Raw genomic sequence first — 18,893 nt, forward strand, 5'->3', positions numbered from 1 at the left:
TATAGTGAGAGGCTGAATAAACTGGGGATATTTTCCCTCGGACATCAGAGGCTGAAGGATGGCCTTATAGAAGCTTATGAAATCATGGAGGGTGATGGATAGGGTGAATAACCAAGTCTTTTTCCCAGGATAGGGAGTCCAAAATTAGAGGGCATAGGTTTAAGGTACGAGGGGAAAGATTTAAAAAGGCACAGAGAGTGGTGCATGTATGGAATGAGCTGCCAGAGGAAGTGGTAGAGGCCGGTACCATTACAACATTTAAAAGGCATCTGGATGGGGACATGAAAGGAATGATTCAGAGGGATATGGATCAAATGCTGGCAAATGGGACTAGATTAATTTAGGATTTCTGGTTGACATGGTCGAGTTGGGCTGAAGGGTCTGTTTCCATGCTGTTCAATTCTACAGCTCTATGACTCCTTAAAATCTCATGAAATAAAAGAGATCAGTTTTCATATTCAATCCATTTGCATTTGAATCACCTCAGTCCTTGGAGCATAGGGACACAGCTCTGTTTAGAAGGGTGTTCCAGTATAGGGTGCAACTTGGAAAAGAAATTATGGGTTTTCCCATTCATCTGCAGCCCTTGGATATCTGGATGGTAAGGTCTCAAGTTTGGGAAGTGCTAACAATAGATCCTTGGTATGTTGCTGCTGTACATCTTGGAGATGGTGCAACCTATCACTATAAGTCGGTGGTGAAAGGAATAAATATTGAAGATGGTTGATGTGATGCCAGTCAAACAGGATGCTTTGATCTGGATGGTGTCAAGCTTCTTGAATGCTTCTAGAAGTGCACGTATCCAAGAAAACAGAGAATATTTTGTCACCTTGCTGACTTGTGCCTTGAAGATGGTGGACAGGCATTGGGGAGACAGGTGTGAGTGCTTCACTTCAAAATTCCCCACCGTGCAATGCACTTTTAGCCCGGGTGGCTAGTCCAGTTCAATTTCTGTTCAATGATAACCCTCAGGATGTTGACAGAAAGGAAGTTGTAGATGGTAATGCTATTGAATGCCAAGGAGTGATGATTAGATTTTCTCTTGTTGGAGATGGTCATTGCCTAGCACTTACCTGACATGAATATGACTTATCATCTATCTGCCCAAGCCTGGATGTTGAACACAGACTGCTTCGCATCTGCAGTTACGAATAGTGCTGAACATTATGCAATCATCAGTGAATGTGTCTACTTCTGACCTTGTGATGCAGCAAAGATGATTTATAACACTACTGAAGATGGTTGGGTTCAGGAAACTACTCTGAGGAACTCCTGTAATTATTTGCTGAGGCTGAAGTGGTTGATCTCCAGCAACACAACCATCTTCCTTTGCTCGGTATGACTTCAACTAGTTAAAAATTTTTGCCCCTGATACCCATTGACTCTAGTTTTGTTAGGGGTTCCAAGGTGCCATACTCGATCAGATGCTCCCTTTATATCAAGGACAGTCACTGTTAACTCAGCTCTGGAGCTGAGCTCTTTTGTCCATGATTGGATCAAGGCTGTAATGAGGTCAGTTGCAGAGTAGCCCTGGTAAAATCCAAACTAAACATCACTGTGTAGGTTATTCTATTGCAAGTGCTGTTTAATAGCACTGTCAATATTCCTTTCATCACTTTGCTTATGATCAAGAGTAGATTGATAGGGTAGTCATTAGCTACATTTCATTTCTGTTGCTTTTTTAATGCATAAAATATACCTGTACAATTTCCAAATCGAAAGGCACATATCAGTGTAGCTGTTGTGGATCAGCTTGACTAGGGGTATGGCTTGTTCTGCAGCACACATCTTTTGTGTTATTCTTGAAAAGTTGTCATAGCCCTTGCACTCTCTACTGTCTGATTGTTTCTGGATATCATATGGAGTGAATCAAATCAGCTGAAACTGGCACCTATGAAGATATGTACCTGGGTAGAAGACAATGATGGATTAGCCACTCTAATTCTGGCTTTAGATACAAATATTTCACCTCTGTCCTTTCCACTAATGTGCTAAGCTTCCTCAGTATTGGGGATGGGAATATTTATGGAATCTCACCCTCCTGTTAGTTGTTTCATTATCCACCACCATCCATGAGTAGATGTGACAGGACAACGGAGCTTAGATCTGATCAATCGGTTATTGGGTCACTTAGCCCTATCTGCTGCATGTTGATTTCTGCTGTTTGGCGTGCAGATAGTCCTGTGTTGTTGCTTCACTGAATTGGGAACATCTAATTTTTAAGATTATTTGGTGCTGTTCCTGGTATGCCCTCCTCCATTCCTCATGTTTTTATATGCATATTTCAATTATGCCTTTTCATGTTATTTCTTGGTCAGATTTGATACTAGTTTAAGTGGATAGTATTCAGTATTATTAACTTTCAAAAAAAAACTGTAGCAAAAGACTCTGTGACCCCAACACCAACATTCAACCCAACACCCAGAAGAAAATAAACACCATCATTGCTCAAAAATGCACTATGGCTGTTAGCAAATTAAAACTAGGCTTTGAAAAGAGTGCTGTTATGAGTAAAGGTGAATGTCATATCATCAACCTGACAGTGGTCACAGATTCAGCAGTACTAGCCTTGCTGTTGTGGCATAAGGGTTAGGTTTGGAAGCAATACTTTATTCTTGGTTATAATCCAATTCAAGGAATACATGCTCATTTTAGAAACCATGAGTTAGGGAGTGGGAAGCCGTCTCACTGCTCATCTGGCCAGTGACTCAAGAATCTCATGTGAAACAGCAGATGAACAAAACAGTAAATGTAACCAGAGAGTCTCATGAAGATTGTCATAAAATAACAACAGGCTCATGAATTTCCATTCAGTGAAGAAAGCCAGCATGTTTTTTTTGCCATTTTTGACTGAGGTCAATGATTAGTGAAAAAAAATTAGGCATCATGTAAGTGGGCTGCGAATTCACATTCCTGGCAAAGATAATTTTCCTGCCTGCATATTTGTTTTACAAATGAATTAGAAAGCACACACTTGATGCTGGATCTCCAAGTATGTTGCCATGGAAACAAGCCTGGTAAAATGCAATGACAGGGAAGGGATGCTTGTTTCACTTTTAAATTGCTTCTACCAAATATCTTTGCAGGGTGCGAATGAACGTGATATACCTCTTCCATTTTTGGAGAGCCAGAAATACGTTTTGTTCTGTTTCTTGTTTTTACAGACGATAGTTAAGCATCTGAAGCAGTGGTCTATAGGTTTAACCCTACAATACATACTTTTTGGGTATTAACCGGCCTTCTAATCCTCCAGTATAGTGGATAGCATGCAGGCAGAGCCAGAGATGTGTTGCAGGGCATATTCATGAAGGAAAGACATTTGTATCTCTTTGATGTTTCTCAAGACCCACAACCAACTCTGTCAGCAATTGAAGCTGATGCTTTTGACCTGTTTCCAGTACTGACTCTCACCGTCCAATCATTTCCCACAATCTGAGATCCCTGCTTTATGCTTCCTTTCTCCTAACTCCTGGCGTCACTTATTGAGAGCTGATTTGCTGCTTGCAGTCAATCTTAACACCCTCTCTGCTGCCTGGCTTTTTGTCAGCTTCTTTGAAATTGACCCCAATATTGAGATCTTGGGTCTCACTGTTAAAGTTTAGGTCATGCACCTGGAGTCCTCTGTGGATGCATTAATGCATGGTGCCTAAATCGCAACAGCAGCATTTCTTTCAGTATGCCGATATGCTCACTTCCACTTCTTTGCTGAAAAAAGTGAACTGAGGAAAATCTATTCCTAGACTTATCAGTTACATTCACTCAAAACAATTAGCTGCAGTAAATTAAGTCTTTTTTCTTTGTTCTAACGATATTGCTCAATCTTTAAACCACCAATAGTTGAAGTGCCAGGCATTCATCACTGAACTCTGTTACGGCAGACAAAGGAGAAGGGCACTCATTCTACAAGTTCCACTGCTACGTAACTCTCAATATCAGTTTTAAAATATTAAACGCTAATCTTGATATGGCCAGTTGTATGCTTTCACTAGCAGATGTTGCATGCAAAAACCTATCAACCAAGTTTCTTTTGTAAATACCGAATAATCATTATTCAGTCCTTTTCAGTGTAGGAATTGGGAAGTCATGCTGAGGTTGAGCTGGACATTGGTAATGTTTCTTGTGGAATATTGTGTCCAGTTTTGGTCGCCCAATTATAGGAATGATATTATTAAGCTGGAGAGGTTTCAAAAGAGATTTACCAGTGTGTTGCCGGGTATGAAAGGTTTGAGTTATATGGCGGGGCTGGATAGGTTGGGATTTTTTTCACTGGAGGTAGGAGGTTGAGAGGTAACCTTAGAAGTTTATAAAATGATGAGGGGTATAGATAGGGTTAATGGAAGTTGTCTTTTCCCTTGGATGGGGGATTTCAAGACTAGGGGCACATTTTTAAGGTGACAGGAGAGAGATTTAAAAAAGACATGAGGGGCAAATACTTTACACAGAGGGTGGTTTGCATGTGGAAAAAAAGATCCAAGGAAGGGGTGGATGTGGCTACACTTATAATGTTTTACAGTACATTGGATAAGTACATGAATAGGAAATGTTTGGAGGGATATGCGCCAGGGGCAGACAATTGGGTCTGGTTTAGTTTGGGATTATGTTTGACAATGGACTGGCTAGTCTGAGGGGGTTTATGTCCGTGCTGTGTGACACTGTATGATTATGATTCTCTCAAACAAAACCTATCCAATGAAGATCCAGAATTGGCGAGCACACACATTTGAATTATGAAAATATAAATGTTTACCCCACTTAATGGGCTAAATCACATACAGATTCACACACTGTTAGAGTTAAGGGAAAAAACATTCTCTCTGCAGATTCACATTTAAAACTAAAATCAGTTTCCAATTAGGGGTTAAAATTGTCTCAGAGATAGTAGGAACTGCAGATGCTGGAGAATCTAAGACAACAAGCTATGGAGCTGGATGAACACAGCAGGCCAAGCAGCATCAGAGGAGCAGAAAAACTGACATTTCATGCCTAGACCCTTCCTTTTGGTAATGTGGCGACCAGAACTGTACACAGTACTTCAAATGTGGCCGAACCAAAGTCCTATACAACTGCAACATGACCTGCCAACTCTTGTACTCAATACCCCGTCCAATGAAGGAAAGCATGCCATATGTCTTCTTGGCCACCCTATTGACCTGCGTTATCACCTTCAGGGAACAATGGACCTGAACACCCAGATCACTCTGTTCATCAATTTTCCCTAGGACTTTTCCATTTACTGTATAGTTCGCCGTTGAATTTGATCATCCAAAATGCATCACCTTGCATTTACCTGGATTGAACTCCATCTGCCATTTATCTGCCCAACTCTCCAGTCTATCTATATTCTGCTGTAATCTCTGACAGTCCCCTTCACTATCTGCTACTCCACCAATCTTAGTGTCATCAGCAAACTTGCTGATCAGACCACCTACACCTTCCTCCAGATCATTTACATATATCCCAAACAGCAGTGGTCCCAGCACAGATCCCTGTGGAACACCACTGGTCACATTTATATTAAATATAAAGCAACTTCACAATACCTTAAAAAGAAGTTTCCCAAAATATTAATGATTTCTATGTTGTGGATTTCACCTCACCTGATGTTCGTAGCATTTCACTTTCAGCCATAGGGCATCTATCGTGTCCAGAAACAGGGATGGCATTAAGTCAACTCAACAACCAAACCTATTCAAGAATTTCAGAAATCAGAAATTAAATGTCATGGGTTATCCTTCACTTTAATATTTTACAAAGCACAAACAAAGTTTGTAATATACACAAGAAAAAAGAAGCTTAAAGATAATTAAGTTTTCCAACAGTAGTTGTTCTGAAAATCAAATGGATAATTTAATGTTAGGAAAGAAATTTTACAAGTCATCAATGTAGTATTAGTTTTCCAGGATCAATGAGATTTTTCATAGATAATGACAACTAAGTATGCAGTTAAATTCAGTTAAATCTCATTCAAATTTACATAACTTATAAGGCTTCAAAACTGTGTGACTAACAACATAAAACGTACGGGTTTGTGTTCACCATCATGAATTCCTAAGATTTGCAACTGTGAAGTGCAACCTTGAGGTGTGAAGAATCGCTGACATCAACTTCTGCACTTATGCGTTTAAACAAGCACATGAGGATACCAGAAAGTCCTGCAGTTTCAGAGAGTAATGATGGTGAAGGCTTATAATTTTACAACTGTAAAATCCTGATTATTTTCTCCCTAAATGTAGTGGATTTGTTTCACTTCAAGCTCTGCACCACTGAATTAAGCACCAAAGTATCACACTTCAATTAATCAAGTATCAGGAGTTGAAATATTACTTTAATATTAACCCCAAGCTACTATCTTAATTATCAAAGTATAGTTTTTCATCATTAAAAAATGTATTGATTCCAGTTCCCCTTTTTCCTCTTTATCATTTCATCTTCCTGACTTGTTCTTAAGCTTTCAATCACATCTCCAAACTTTTTATTCCCGTATTTTTTAAATTATATATTTCAGGCACAATGTAATTATAGGTTGTTTCAATTCCAATTTCAAATATGTTTTCTGTCTTTTAAAATTAATTTAAGTTGAAAAAGTTTTAAGCTGCCTTGGTACTTCCACTGTATATTTAGTAATGGAAGAATGTCAGCCAGGATTTTCAGAGGTCTGTGAAGGCAGGAATGGAGCCAGTATTCTCTCAACTTGGCCGGCATGTTAGTTTACAGCCACTACCATCCATGCCTAATTTTGGGGGATGAATGGATTAGTGACAAAATGGCAACTTGATCATAAAAGGCAGAATTTTTTAAATTTAATGTGTCTGTTCAGATATGTTATGACACACCCCTGAAACAGGTGGGACTTGAGCCTGGATTATCTGGCCCAGAGCTAGAGGCACCACCACTGTGCCACAAATCCCATTAAAATTATATTCATTATAAATCTTTGAGCCTGCTGCGATTTGAACACTCAACCTTCTGATTTGGAGGAAAACATGCTTCTGTCGTCTCACAAGTTATCTGCTAGTGGCAGAGTGAGTTAAGAAAATTGAGGCAAACGAGGGTCATTCACCGAAAGAAATCTGAAATTTTTCAGTCGGTCAGCATGCCCTCTGCAATTTTGGAACCATAGATTTCCTGGAGGCAGACTCCTAGCATTCAACCCGGAAGCAGCGCTCCAGAAAAGTTTGAGGCCTTCCTCCTACTACCTATGTTGCAGGCCGTATTTCAATGAGGGGTCCTTCCCACCAGTAATAGTGGTCAGACAGCTGAGACTCTTTTTCAAAACACTTGCAATTAGCTGAGAGGAAGTTTCAATATGGAGAAATCCACAGTGACAAGCTATTGCCCCTCCAAGCTTCAGAGTCCCCTATTGGCCAATTGGTAGTAAATCAATAATAAACATAGAATGCTCAAGGAACTCAGGACATTTGCTAAATCAATATTGAGTGACTTCTCTCAGCAACTGGGACTTAAGTCCAAAATGAAAACAGAAATTCCTACCTGTGAAAAAAGTTTATTGTTTGGAGAATAAAAGCTTTAGATATAATTTAGTAAAATGTGAGGCTGGATGAACACAGCAGGCCCAGCAGCATCTCAGGAGCACAAAAGCTGACGTTTCGGGCCTAGACCCTTCATCAGAGAGCTCCTGAGATGCTGCTGGGCCTGCTGTGTTCATCCAGCCTCACATTTTACTATCTTGGATTCTCCAGCATCTGCAGTTCCCATTATCACTGATACAATTTAGATATAATTTACTGGATTTTAGATGCTAACATGTTAACTCTGTATAGTAGTTTAAACTGTTACAGAACAGCGTCATGCAGAGTTTAAAAGAAGGTAAAATCTTCAGAAAAGGAATATCATTCAACTACGGAATGAATGAGCTTGCAGATGTATTACCTTCTAAAATGCTGTTGTATTCATCCATTTATTGATTCATTCACATCAAAAGAAGTCATGCAAAATTTCTAACAGCCTCAAAAGTTAAGGAAAAGTCAGATTTGCAATGCAGTTACTTATTTGCAGATTGTTGTTTTACATCGATATTTCCTAAATACATGATAACTTTTATTTTCCTCTCACAAAGAAAAATCTTGGAAAGTTTAGAGTAAGAACAAACAGTTTTGCCAGCCCATAATTTCTATTCTGTAAACATACAGAACGATAACTCAGGGTCTAGGCACCTTAGCCAGAATGCATCTTCTGTGAGCACGTCTCTCTGCTCAAAAACAAAGGCCAGAAACTTTTCATGTTGCCTCGAGCTTAAAAGAAAACATGGGGAAACTTCATTAGCAGGAGACGCATGATCATTTTCTCAACAGCAGGTTAAGGTTTTGCTATTAAATTCACAGAACATTTCAGTTGTGTCTGCTTTCCTAACCTTGATGGTCCAGACGCACGTTTTCATTCATTAGCATGCCACGAATACCCACTAAAATCCTGACCCACTAGAATTACATGCACAGCTGTAATCTTATTCAGCAAAAACAAGAGACATGTATTCCACAAAGCAGACTGCAGGTTCATATATATTTAAGCAATTATTAGTTGATTAACACACATTAGAGATGGAATCAATTATGTTTTGATTGCAGAATGTGAGAGATTCTTGATGCCTGTGTACTTCTAGTGAAACATATATGCAGCAAGTGCTCTACGGTCTGTTTTTCGGGATGCACACTGAGACCAACATCAGCTGTGCCTGGAGGACCATCAATGCAGTAGAAGACACGCTTTGATCTGCCCAAAATTTGCTGGTTTTCCAGTTGAAAGAGTTGATTCTGACTGAGTGTTATAAACTGGAACATTCCAAACTCTAGGAATCAGTATCAGAAACCCTTAATATATCACTCCCTATTATCACTACATTCCTCTTGCCCCCAACCCACACCTCTAAAATAGATTCCTGTACCATTGTGCAATGGTAACTTAATACATGCTGAGGGACGCAATAAAGTGAAGGGGCAACTGCCACCAAGGCACAGTGGGGAAAGACTACGATGTAAGGTCCTTCTGCCAAAGCAAAATGGGGAGACCATTTAGTAACTGGACCCTGCTGATGCCTCAGCTAAATGCCAAGAGGCTAATTGTAAATATAGAGAAAGACGAATGCCCTTGTTTATTTTATTCTCTGCAAGTAATGACAATATGGATCAGAAAGGCTACATTAACTGTGTATGTACATAAAGACTTCCTTTAATGAATAAAGTATAGTTTTTCAATAAAAAAAATGTGCTTGAGACAGCAGGAACTTTGGCTCCAAATTATTGAATTAGTGACCAAACTGTAGACACTGCATCACATCAGTGAAGGTAAAGTTATCCGGACTTTTTTTTTCCCCAAGAGGTAGTCAGAAGCCTCTAGCTTAGTCAGTGGCTGAGGACAAGAAGATGTGACTGCATTCAGGACTTGTAAGGGGTCCAAGAGGACAGGGGTCCAGGAGTTTCAACTTTCGCAAATTCTCCAATGGGTGTGAGGTTTATTCAGCTTTTTTGGATGAAAGTAAGGGTTGCAGGTTAAATCAGCTCACTCACCATTGCACAATGGTACAGGAATCTGTTTTAGAGGTGTGGCTTAGGGGCAAGAGGAATGTCGTGATAATAGGGAATGATATATTAAAGGTTTCTGATACTGTTCTCTGCATCAAAAAGTATGGATCCACAACATTTTATTTCTGCCCCTATGCAAGAGTTCAGGGTATTCTTTCTGAGCTGGAGAGGAACATGCAGTGGGAAGGGAAGGATCCAGTGGCTGTGGTCCATATCAGCACCGACAACGTTTGTAAAAGTAGAAAAGAGGTGTAGAAGAAATTGGGTACTAAATTGAAAAGCAAAATCTCAAATGGTAATAATCTCCTGAATTACTACATGGGCCACATACAAATTGGCACAGGATTAATAAGATTAAAAAGTGAAAGAGTGACTTACAGACTGATGTGGGAAAAGTGGATTCTAGTTCAGTGACTCTGGTATCAATATTGAAGAAACAGGATGTGTATCATTGGGATGGCTTGCACCTGAACTATGCTAGGAGTTGTATTCTTGCAAGCTGCATAACTGAGGAAGTAGATAGAGCTCTAAACTAAACAAGAGAGTGTGAACAATCAAGCTGAGTAAAATATAATAAATTAAGTGAACTGAGGCTGGAGAACTAAATAATATTATATAAAATGAGGGTTGGAGACTGGCAGGAAAGGACAGAGATAAAACCTAACACTATACAACCAGTCAAGATTAGTTGCTACAAGGATAACAAAAAACCAAAAGGTTCTGCGCCTGAATGAGTGTCATGTTCATAAAGTAAGTGAAGTCAAAGTACGCATGAAGAGAATAGATATGGGGTATGGCTGCATGATGACAATTCTTGGGTTCTGAATATAAAGTGGTATATTGCATTTGAGGAATAAGAAGCTCGGTAAAGATGGAAGAGTCGATATGGATGACCTTGATTCAGGAGATCAGAATGAAGAATTGATTTGGGTGGAGTTAAAGATTAATAGAGGAAAGAAGCCACTGCAAGGGATTGTCTGCAGGCCCTTGAACAATAGCTGTCATGAAGTATACAAGAAAAAACAAGGGTATTTGAGATAAGGGAGCAGAAATAATCATGTGTGACTTTGATCTACCAATCAAATGAAAAGAAGACTGGTAATTGTAACTTTGCGAAGGAGTTCAAAGATGGTTTTTGAGCTGGTTAATTAGAACATATTCTTGAACTGAACAGGTAGCAGGCCAAATTAGACATGATGTTGTGTAATATGGTGGGAATAATTAATACCTTCAGAGTAAATGGACTTCTATGTAACAGTGATCATACTATGATAACTTAATCTGTTCTTAATCTCCTCCAACCTAATTTAATCTCAAAAATAACTTAGTACTCAGTAGGTGGAGTATCCTGAGAAATTGAGTGACATGGGCGATAGTGAGAAATTTTGGAAAATTCAGTGAGAATGCAAAATATCTGATTCTCAACATCAAGAAAAATAAAGCCCAGTTTTCCTCTTAAGTTTTCAATGTTTAGATAAGAATCTTGTTACTAGTTGGTAAACATCCGATTCCTATGGATTGTATCATTATTAGGTAATCTTACCTTATTTGTACACAATTTTCAATTGTCATAGGCAGTGGTGAGAAATTAGAATAAAATATTGCCTTCTTTTTGGGAAATCCAGGCCTGCAACTTTAAAATTAGAGCTAGAATTGATGTTAGGAAACATTTGTTCTCACAAAGATTAGTAATAATGTGGAACCACATTACCCAGCTAATGTTTATTTACAACAATATATATTTCTAGTCTAAAGAAAAGTTAAATATCAAGATTACATATGTATTATATTGGATTCAAAGCTTTGACTATATACAATCACGAGCTTTCAAACTTTTCCTCTTCATTAGTCCATACATTAGCCAAGGTTAGGAAATGGTATGGCAGTGATTGCGTAGCGTGCCACCAATCATTCTTTATCATCATACGAATAATGTTCTATTAGAACAGCACCAGATGAAGGTAATAACATGACAATCGCCTCCTAGACTTTCCACTACTTGCAAGAAAGGGTGGAAAATACTGGAGGGAAGGGTCTTAGTACTAGCATTTAAACTTTGTGTCAGAAATGTGTTAATATTTTAACAGTACTCATTCTTTAATCCATTCAGTAGTGTCTATTTTTGTGTCATTGCAGTGCAGTGTCTGGAGATGACAACAAAGAGAAAACTTATTGGCCGCCTGGTGCCCTGCCGATGTTTCCGGGGTGAAGAAGAGGTCATCTCAGTTTTGGATTATTCCCACTGCAGCCTTCAACATGTACCAAAGGAGATTTTCAATTTTGAACGATCTTTGGAAGAGCTCTACTTAGATGCTAATCAAATAGAGGAGCTCCCCAAGGTAGGAAGACACAAACCTACTATGTTTTCATAGCTGAGGTTTCACAATTAAAGTTTCCTTTTAAGGTAATACATAAGACAATGGGATTTTGCAATGAATTAAAGATTGACCTCTCATCTGGTGGATCTGAATTGATTGTATTTATGGTATGGCTGATTCCTGTTTCTGCAGATTTTGAAGGGTCATTTATGAAAATACTATGAATAATCTAATCCAGTGTCCAAGTGTTTATCTGTTACTAGAGGGTAATGCAGGTGCTGGTATTTTAGTTGTAACTTTACCTTCAAAGTTTAGGGTTTTTTTCTTTTAAAATACCCTTTTAAAGGCCTTTCAAATTGTTAATTTGTTTCTCAGTTAGCCAAAAGAAGTACAAAGGAATACAGGAAACTTACTTATGGGTCTCCTCCGAACTAGCCAAGGTAGATATTAAACAGATTCAGGCAGTGCGCCATTGAGGCGGTCTTCTTACTAAAGGACTGCCTCTCTTCTACGGTTATGTTCACGTCCATGTTTCCTTGGGCAAAGAGCCCAGGGCATTCACTGGGATACTTGAAGTCTTCTGCAACTAGTGGGCATGAAGTCGGGAAATAGTTCATCATCAGCCCTGGGAATTATATTTTAAGAATTTTGTGTAAGATTATTTTCATGAAGATGCCCCTTTAAGCGTCGCTTCTTAAGTAAATCATTTCAATTGAACATTTAATTGGCTTTTTACATTGGTATGTGTTTGAAAGTTAGAAGGTATATATTTGTAACATTTCATTGATTTCTCCTTTTTCACCTACTGATGGTAAGAAGTTTAGCATTAAAAGGAATTGATTTTGCTTTCAGATTCCTCTCTGCCCAGCACTGAACAAAACTAAAGCACTTGAAATGTACAATATGTGCAACTGTGGCTATGATATGCCTCAAATATACCAACATAAAAAATAGGTGCAGGAATCAACCATTCTGCCCTTTAAACCTGTTCCACCATTCCTTATGATCAAGGCTGATCATCTAGCCAGATAGCCTGTTCCTGCTATTTCCCTATTTCTTTTGATTCTTTAACCCTTAAATGTTATATTCAAATTTTTCTTGAAATTTTTGGCCTCTGCTGCTTTGTGGTCATGAATTTCACAGGGTCACCACTCGCTAGGTGAAAAAATTTATCCTCATCTCAGCCGTAAATGTTCTACCCAATATCCTTACACCGACCCCTGGTTGGACTCCCCCACCTTTGGGAACACCCTAAATGCGTCAACCTTGCCTCTCTCATTAGAATTGTATAGGTTTCTGTGAGATCCCTCCTCATTTGTCTGAACTCCAGCATATGTAATCCTCATTGATTCAACCATACATCAGTCCAACCATCCCACCAATCAGTCTGGTAAACCTTTTCTGCGCTTAGTAAACATACTTCCTCAGATAAGGACATCAAAGGTTTACACACTATTCCACTCACTATGAACCTATATAAGTGCAGCAAAACATCCCTGCTTCAGTTCTCAGATTTTCTTGCTTGGAAGGACAGCATTACCATTTGTTATCTTTCCCACCTGCTGCACTTGCATGTTTCCCTTAAATGATCGGTCTACAAGGGTATCGAGGTCTTATTGCACATTCCCTTCTCTCATAATATCATTCAATAATAAAAATAGAAGTTGTTGAGAAAGCTCAGTAGGTTTGGCAGCGTCTGTGGAGAAAAATCAGAGTTAATGTTTCGGGTCCAGTTTGTTTTTCTTCCTTATTTACAGTATCTGCAGTTCTTTTGGTTTTCATTCAGATAATGACCTGACTTCCAGTTTTTGTTGCTATGTGGACAACCTCACATTATACTGTATATGACATGCATTTGTTCACTTGTCCAAATCACACTGAAGTGTTTCTGCCTTCTCCTAACAGTTCACCTTCCAACTTATTAACATTAACATTGTCTAGCCATGATAGTGACATAGCCCCAACCCATATCAGGGCCTAGCATTGCTAAAACTGAGCTACACATTGACAAATGGAATCCAAGACAGGAAAACAGAAGAAATTCAATGCAGAGTAAAAATAATATAAATGTTTAGTCACATGAGGAAGAGAATAGATCTTGCCAAGAGAAATGTTAAAGCGTACCTAGGGGTGTCACTTGATTTGCCAATTGTCAAGATGAAACACAGTGAGACAGTGATAACTAAATCCAATGTGGTGATGATTTGTGTTGCAAAATCAGGTAAATTTAAATTGAGATCATGCTGACACTTTACAATGACACTGCAACTCTATGCCTGGATGTTCCCAAACACCCTGACACAAGAGATTCCTCATAGGTTTTAGAAGTAGTACAAGGGAGAAGTCAATTTTTATTTCATCGAAAAAAAATGAAGAGGCAATTTGGTCAATTTCAAAAGTGCATTTCCTAGCTAATTACTGGAATGACCTACTGTCCATACACTTTCCATGAATTCATTTATATTATTCCTGCACACGTACATAATCAGATTTGTTTCCAAATGAATTCATTTTTTATTCAAACACCATTCCAGATGCGATCAAGTATAGACCCCAAGCTCATGTTGGACTTAGCAGGGCCATGGAGGGAATTTTAATTTTAATTATGAACTATTATTTAATAATTATTCAATTAAGAGGCTGCTGCTCTGAATTTCTAGCCCTATTAGAGGATCGGTATATCACTGATAGAGGTAGTCATTGTTAAGGATTGAGGGAGAAAGACAAAGTGCCTTTAGGCCCCTTGACGGGATGGCATAAGAAAAGCAGATGTGCATCAGACTCGGGCAGGCAGGCCCTGGTGATCAGAGTAGTGAATCCTTCACGAACGAAAACAAAGTTGTTGGAAAAGCTCAGCAGGCCTGGCAGATCTGTGGAGGGGAATACAGAGTTAATGTTTCGGGTCTGGTGACCCTTCCTCAGTGAATCCTTCGCTCTATGGCCACTGGACACCCCTCCTTAGACCATGAAACCTTGGAATAGGACTGCCACACACCCCACCCCAACTGTCAAGGAAAGCTCCTGTAAAGTTTCCTTTTTGGGGACTGTTCTGAGGACTGTAGAATCCAGTGGGCTTGTAAAATGGCTATTAAATGCACCTTAATTGTCTTCCCCTTTTTGGTTGATGGATGGCTGAGTTGCTACTGCAACTGTTTTTGCTAATATTCCATGGCAGTGGGAACATGAGGCTTCTCTCTCATTGTCTTCTGCCAGAACTTTATCAGCCCTCTTGTCTTCCAGTCTACCTCCAGAAAGTTCAGCATGTTCGTCATAGGAAAGTTGCAAGGCCAATACATGCAATCCTTTAAGACAGAATTTTTGTTGCTAAGGCCAACCAAATTTAGATGCTGTGATGTCTCCAAGTCCAATAAATGGGTTGCCTTTCTCCCTCAATCCTTAACAATGACTACCTCTATTGGTGATATATCGATCCTCTATCACAGATTATATTCAAGACTAAGTGTATTTCTTGTAGCTGTCTGTGTAAATGTAGGCTGGGACTGGGGAGTGTTTGCTGAAGCCCGAAAATGTAGACTATAGTTCTGGGGACATGCATTTGAATCCCTCCGTAGCAGGTGGGGGAATTTAATTTCAAAGAAAAACATTTTGAATTAAGAATTTAATGGTGACTATAGAACCAATGTACATTGTGTTTAAAAGAAAAATATCTGGTTCACCAATGTCTGTTAGGGAAGGAAATTGCTATCATTCTTGCCCAAAATCCACAAACCCAACTGCCCTGGTTGACCCATTGTGTCTGCCTGCTCCTGCCACACTGAACTTATGACCACTTATCTTGACTCCACTTTCTCCCTCCCCCCACCCCTCTGGTCCAGGAACTCCCTACCTACATCCGTGATACCACCCATGCCTTCCACCTCCTCCAAAACTTCCGATTACCTGGTTCTCAACATCTCATCTTTACCATGGATGTCCAGTCCCTATACACCTGCATTCCCCAAGCAGATGGCCGAAAGGCCGTCCACTTCTTCCTGTCTCGCAGGTCGACCAGTCCCCCTCCACTGACACCCCTATCTGCTTAGCTGAACTCAGTCCTCACCCTCAACAACTTCTCTTTCAATTCCTCCCACTTCCGACAGACAAAGGGGGTGGCCATGGGTACCCACAGGGACCCAAGCTATGCCTGATTCTTTGTATGATATGTGGAACAGTCCCTGTTCCACAGCTATACTGGCCCTGTCCTCCACCTCTTCCTCCATTATATTGATGATTGTATCTTCACCGCCTCGTGCTCCCATGAGGAGCTCAAACAGTTCAGCCACTTCACCAACACGTTCCACCCCAACCTTAAGCTCACCTGGACCATCTGTGATACCTCCCTCTTTTTCCTGGACCTCTCTGTTTCCATCTCTGGCAACCACCTGGAAACCGATATCTATTTCAAGCCTACTGACTCCCACGACTACCTAGAACACACCTCCTGTCACCCACCTTCCTGCGAGAATGCCATCCCCTATTCCCAATTCCTTCACTTCCACCACATCTGCTCCCGAGAAGAGGCATTCCACTCCTGGACATCCCGGACATCCTCGTTTTTCAAGGACCACAATTTCCCCTCCGCAGTGGTCGAAAACGCCCTCGACCGCATCGCTCGTGTTTCCTGCAACTCATCCCTCACACCCCCTTCCGCAATAACAATAAAGACAGAATCTTCTTTGACCTCGTGTCCCACCCCACCAACCTCCAGATTCAACGCATCATTCTCTGCTACTTCCGCTACCTGCAATCTGACTGTACTACCAAGGACATTTTTCCCTCCCTACCCTGATCTGCCTCTTGGAGGGACCGCTCTTTCCATGACTCCCTCATCTGTTCCACCCTCCCACTAGCCCCACTACCCCTGGCACTTTTTCCTGAAACCGCAGGAAGTGCTACACCTGCCCCTTCCCCACTCTCACCCCCATCCCAGGCACCAAGAAAACCTTCCACATTAAACAGATGTTCACTTGCACTTCTGCTAAAGTGGTATATTGTGTCTGCAGTTCTCGATGTAGCCTCCTCTATATTGGGGAAACCAAACAGAGGCTCGGAGACTGCTTTGTGGAATATCTACGCTCAGTTCGTGACAAACGACTGCACCTCCCAGTTATGAATCACTTCAACTCCCTCTCCCACTCCTTGAACGACATGTCCATCCTGGGCCTCCTGCATTGCCACAACAATGCCACCCGAAGGTTGCAGGAATAGCACCTCATATTTTGCTTGGGAACCCTGCAGTCCAATGATCTCGATGTGGGCTTCACAACCTTCAAAATCTCCCCACCCCCAACCTCATCCCAAAACCAGCCCAGCTCATCCCTACCTCCTTGACCTGTTTGTTTTCCCTTGACTGACCAACCCCCATCCCAACTCCCCACCTACACTCACCTTTACTCATCCCCACCTCCTTGACCTGTCTGTCTTCTCTCCACCTATCTGCTCCTTTGTCCACCTTCCAACATCGCCTCCCCCCCCCCCTCCCTATTTATTTCAGAGTCCCTTTCCCCTCTCCCATTTCAGAATAAGGGTCCAGACCCGAAACATCAGCTTTCCTGCTCCTCTGATGCTGCTTGGTCTGCTGTGGCCATCCAGCTGCACACCTTGTTATCTCGATTCTCCAGCATCGGCAGTTCCTACTATCTCATCATTTGGTTTAGCCTACATGTGACTCCATATCCACAGCAATGCAATTGACACTTAACTGCCCTCTGGACAGCTGGCCTAGGTAGTAACACACACATTCCATGAATAAGTAAGATAAAAGGCCTCAATGTTAATTTCTCTCCACAGCTTTTATCTGGTGCGAAATTGTGTAGTTGGACATTACGTGCCCCCAGCAATGTTTTTTGAGCGTGGCATGTAAAATAGTTTGGAGACAGCGAGTTCACCCAATCGTGTGGATAGTGGGCAAGTTCCAAATCAGCATTCCGTCACCAAATCTACATAAATAACTGAAGACTGGTTGAGCTTTCTAAAAGTTTATTAGTGGGGGCATTTTGTGAGAAGTTAGTACTTCCTTTTTACCCGCCTATAGTGTAAAGCCCATTGCTGAAGCACCTCACTCCAGAATCCAATAAGCCCACTTAATTGGCTTTCCTGCAGTTCAACCAGTGTCTGTTGCTGAGCTGTAATGCTGCTGGGACTACTGAAGATGGTAGCCTACCATGTTACACCAGTGTGGTTGACTCTCAATTGTCCTCTGAAATGGCCTAGCAAGCTACTCAGTTGTACTAATCGCTTCAAATTCTCAAAAGAAATAGAAGTGGATGGATTATCTGGCATCAACCTATGCACCGGAAAAGTCAACATCAGAAACTGTCCTGCTAACCCTACAGGGCCCTCCTCTCTAACATCTCCTCTCTCACGCCAAACAGGACTAAATGCATTCCAAACAGCAAAAGCAGCAAGCTATAGACTGAGGTAAGTGATCCCACAGCCAGATCTAAGCTCTCCAGCCCTGCCACATGTAGTCGTGAATGGTGGTGGATGATTAAACAGCTCACTGGAGGAGGTGGCTTCACAAATATCCCCATCCTCTATGATGGAAGAGCCCAGCACATCAATGAAACAATACCAAAACTGGGAGAGCTGTCTCCCAGACTAGTCAAGCAACAGCCTGACAGAGTCATACTCACCGAGTCATACCTTACAGACGATGTCCTAGACACCACCATCACCATCCATGGATATGTCCTGACCCACCAGCAGAGGGAGGCAGCACAGTGGTATACAGTTGGGAGGGTGTTGCTCTGGCAGTCCTCAACATTGATTCTGGACCCCACGAAGTCTCATGGCTTCAGGTTAAAAATGGGCAAGGAAACTTCCTGCTGATGATTACTACATACTGTCCTCCCTCAGCCAATGAATCGGTATTCTTCCATATTGAAAACCACAGAGGAAATGCTGAGGAAGGGCAAAAAATGTTCTCTAGGTGGGGGATTTCAATGTTCACCACCAAGAGTTGCTCGGCAGCAGTACTACAGATCAAGCTGGTCGGATCCTAATGGACAAAGCTGCTAGACTGGGTCTGTGGCAG

The 18,893-nt window shown here is 40.9% G+C and overlaps 1 protein-coding gene across 17 annotated transcripts in view; it reads left to right on the forward strand.

Moving 5' to 3' along the window:
* lrrc7 (leucine rich repeat containing 7) overlaps positions 1-18,893 on the forward strand; it is a 617,590-nt gene that overhangs the window by 323,688 nt on the left and 275,009 nt on the right. For 15 of the 17 annotated variants that reach the window (XM_048539168.2, XM_048539169.2, XM_059647884.1 and 12 more), the window contains exon 3: positions 11,676-11,878. In XM_048539168.2, coding sequence (XP_048395125.1) covers positions 11,690-11,878 — 189 coding nt within the window. In that variant the 5' untranslated portion in view covers positions 11,676-11,689. Of the gene's footprint in view, positions 1-11,675; positions 11,879-18,893 lie in introns of those variants that run through there. The other 2 variants (XM_048539182.2, XM_048539183.2) reach the window with 1 other exon arrangement.

The sequence above is a fragment of the Stegostoma tigrinum genome, chromosome 8 (genome assembly GCF_030684315.1).
Source record: "Stegostoma tigrinum isolate sSteTig4 chromosome 8, sSteTig4.hap1, whole genome shotgun sequence".
In the NCBI taxonomy this organism is placed as follows: domain Eukaryota; kingdom Metazoa; phylum Chordata; class Chondrichthyes; order Orectolobiformes; family Stegostomatidae; genus Stegostoma; species Stegostoma tigrinum.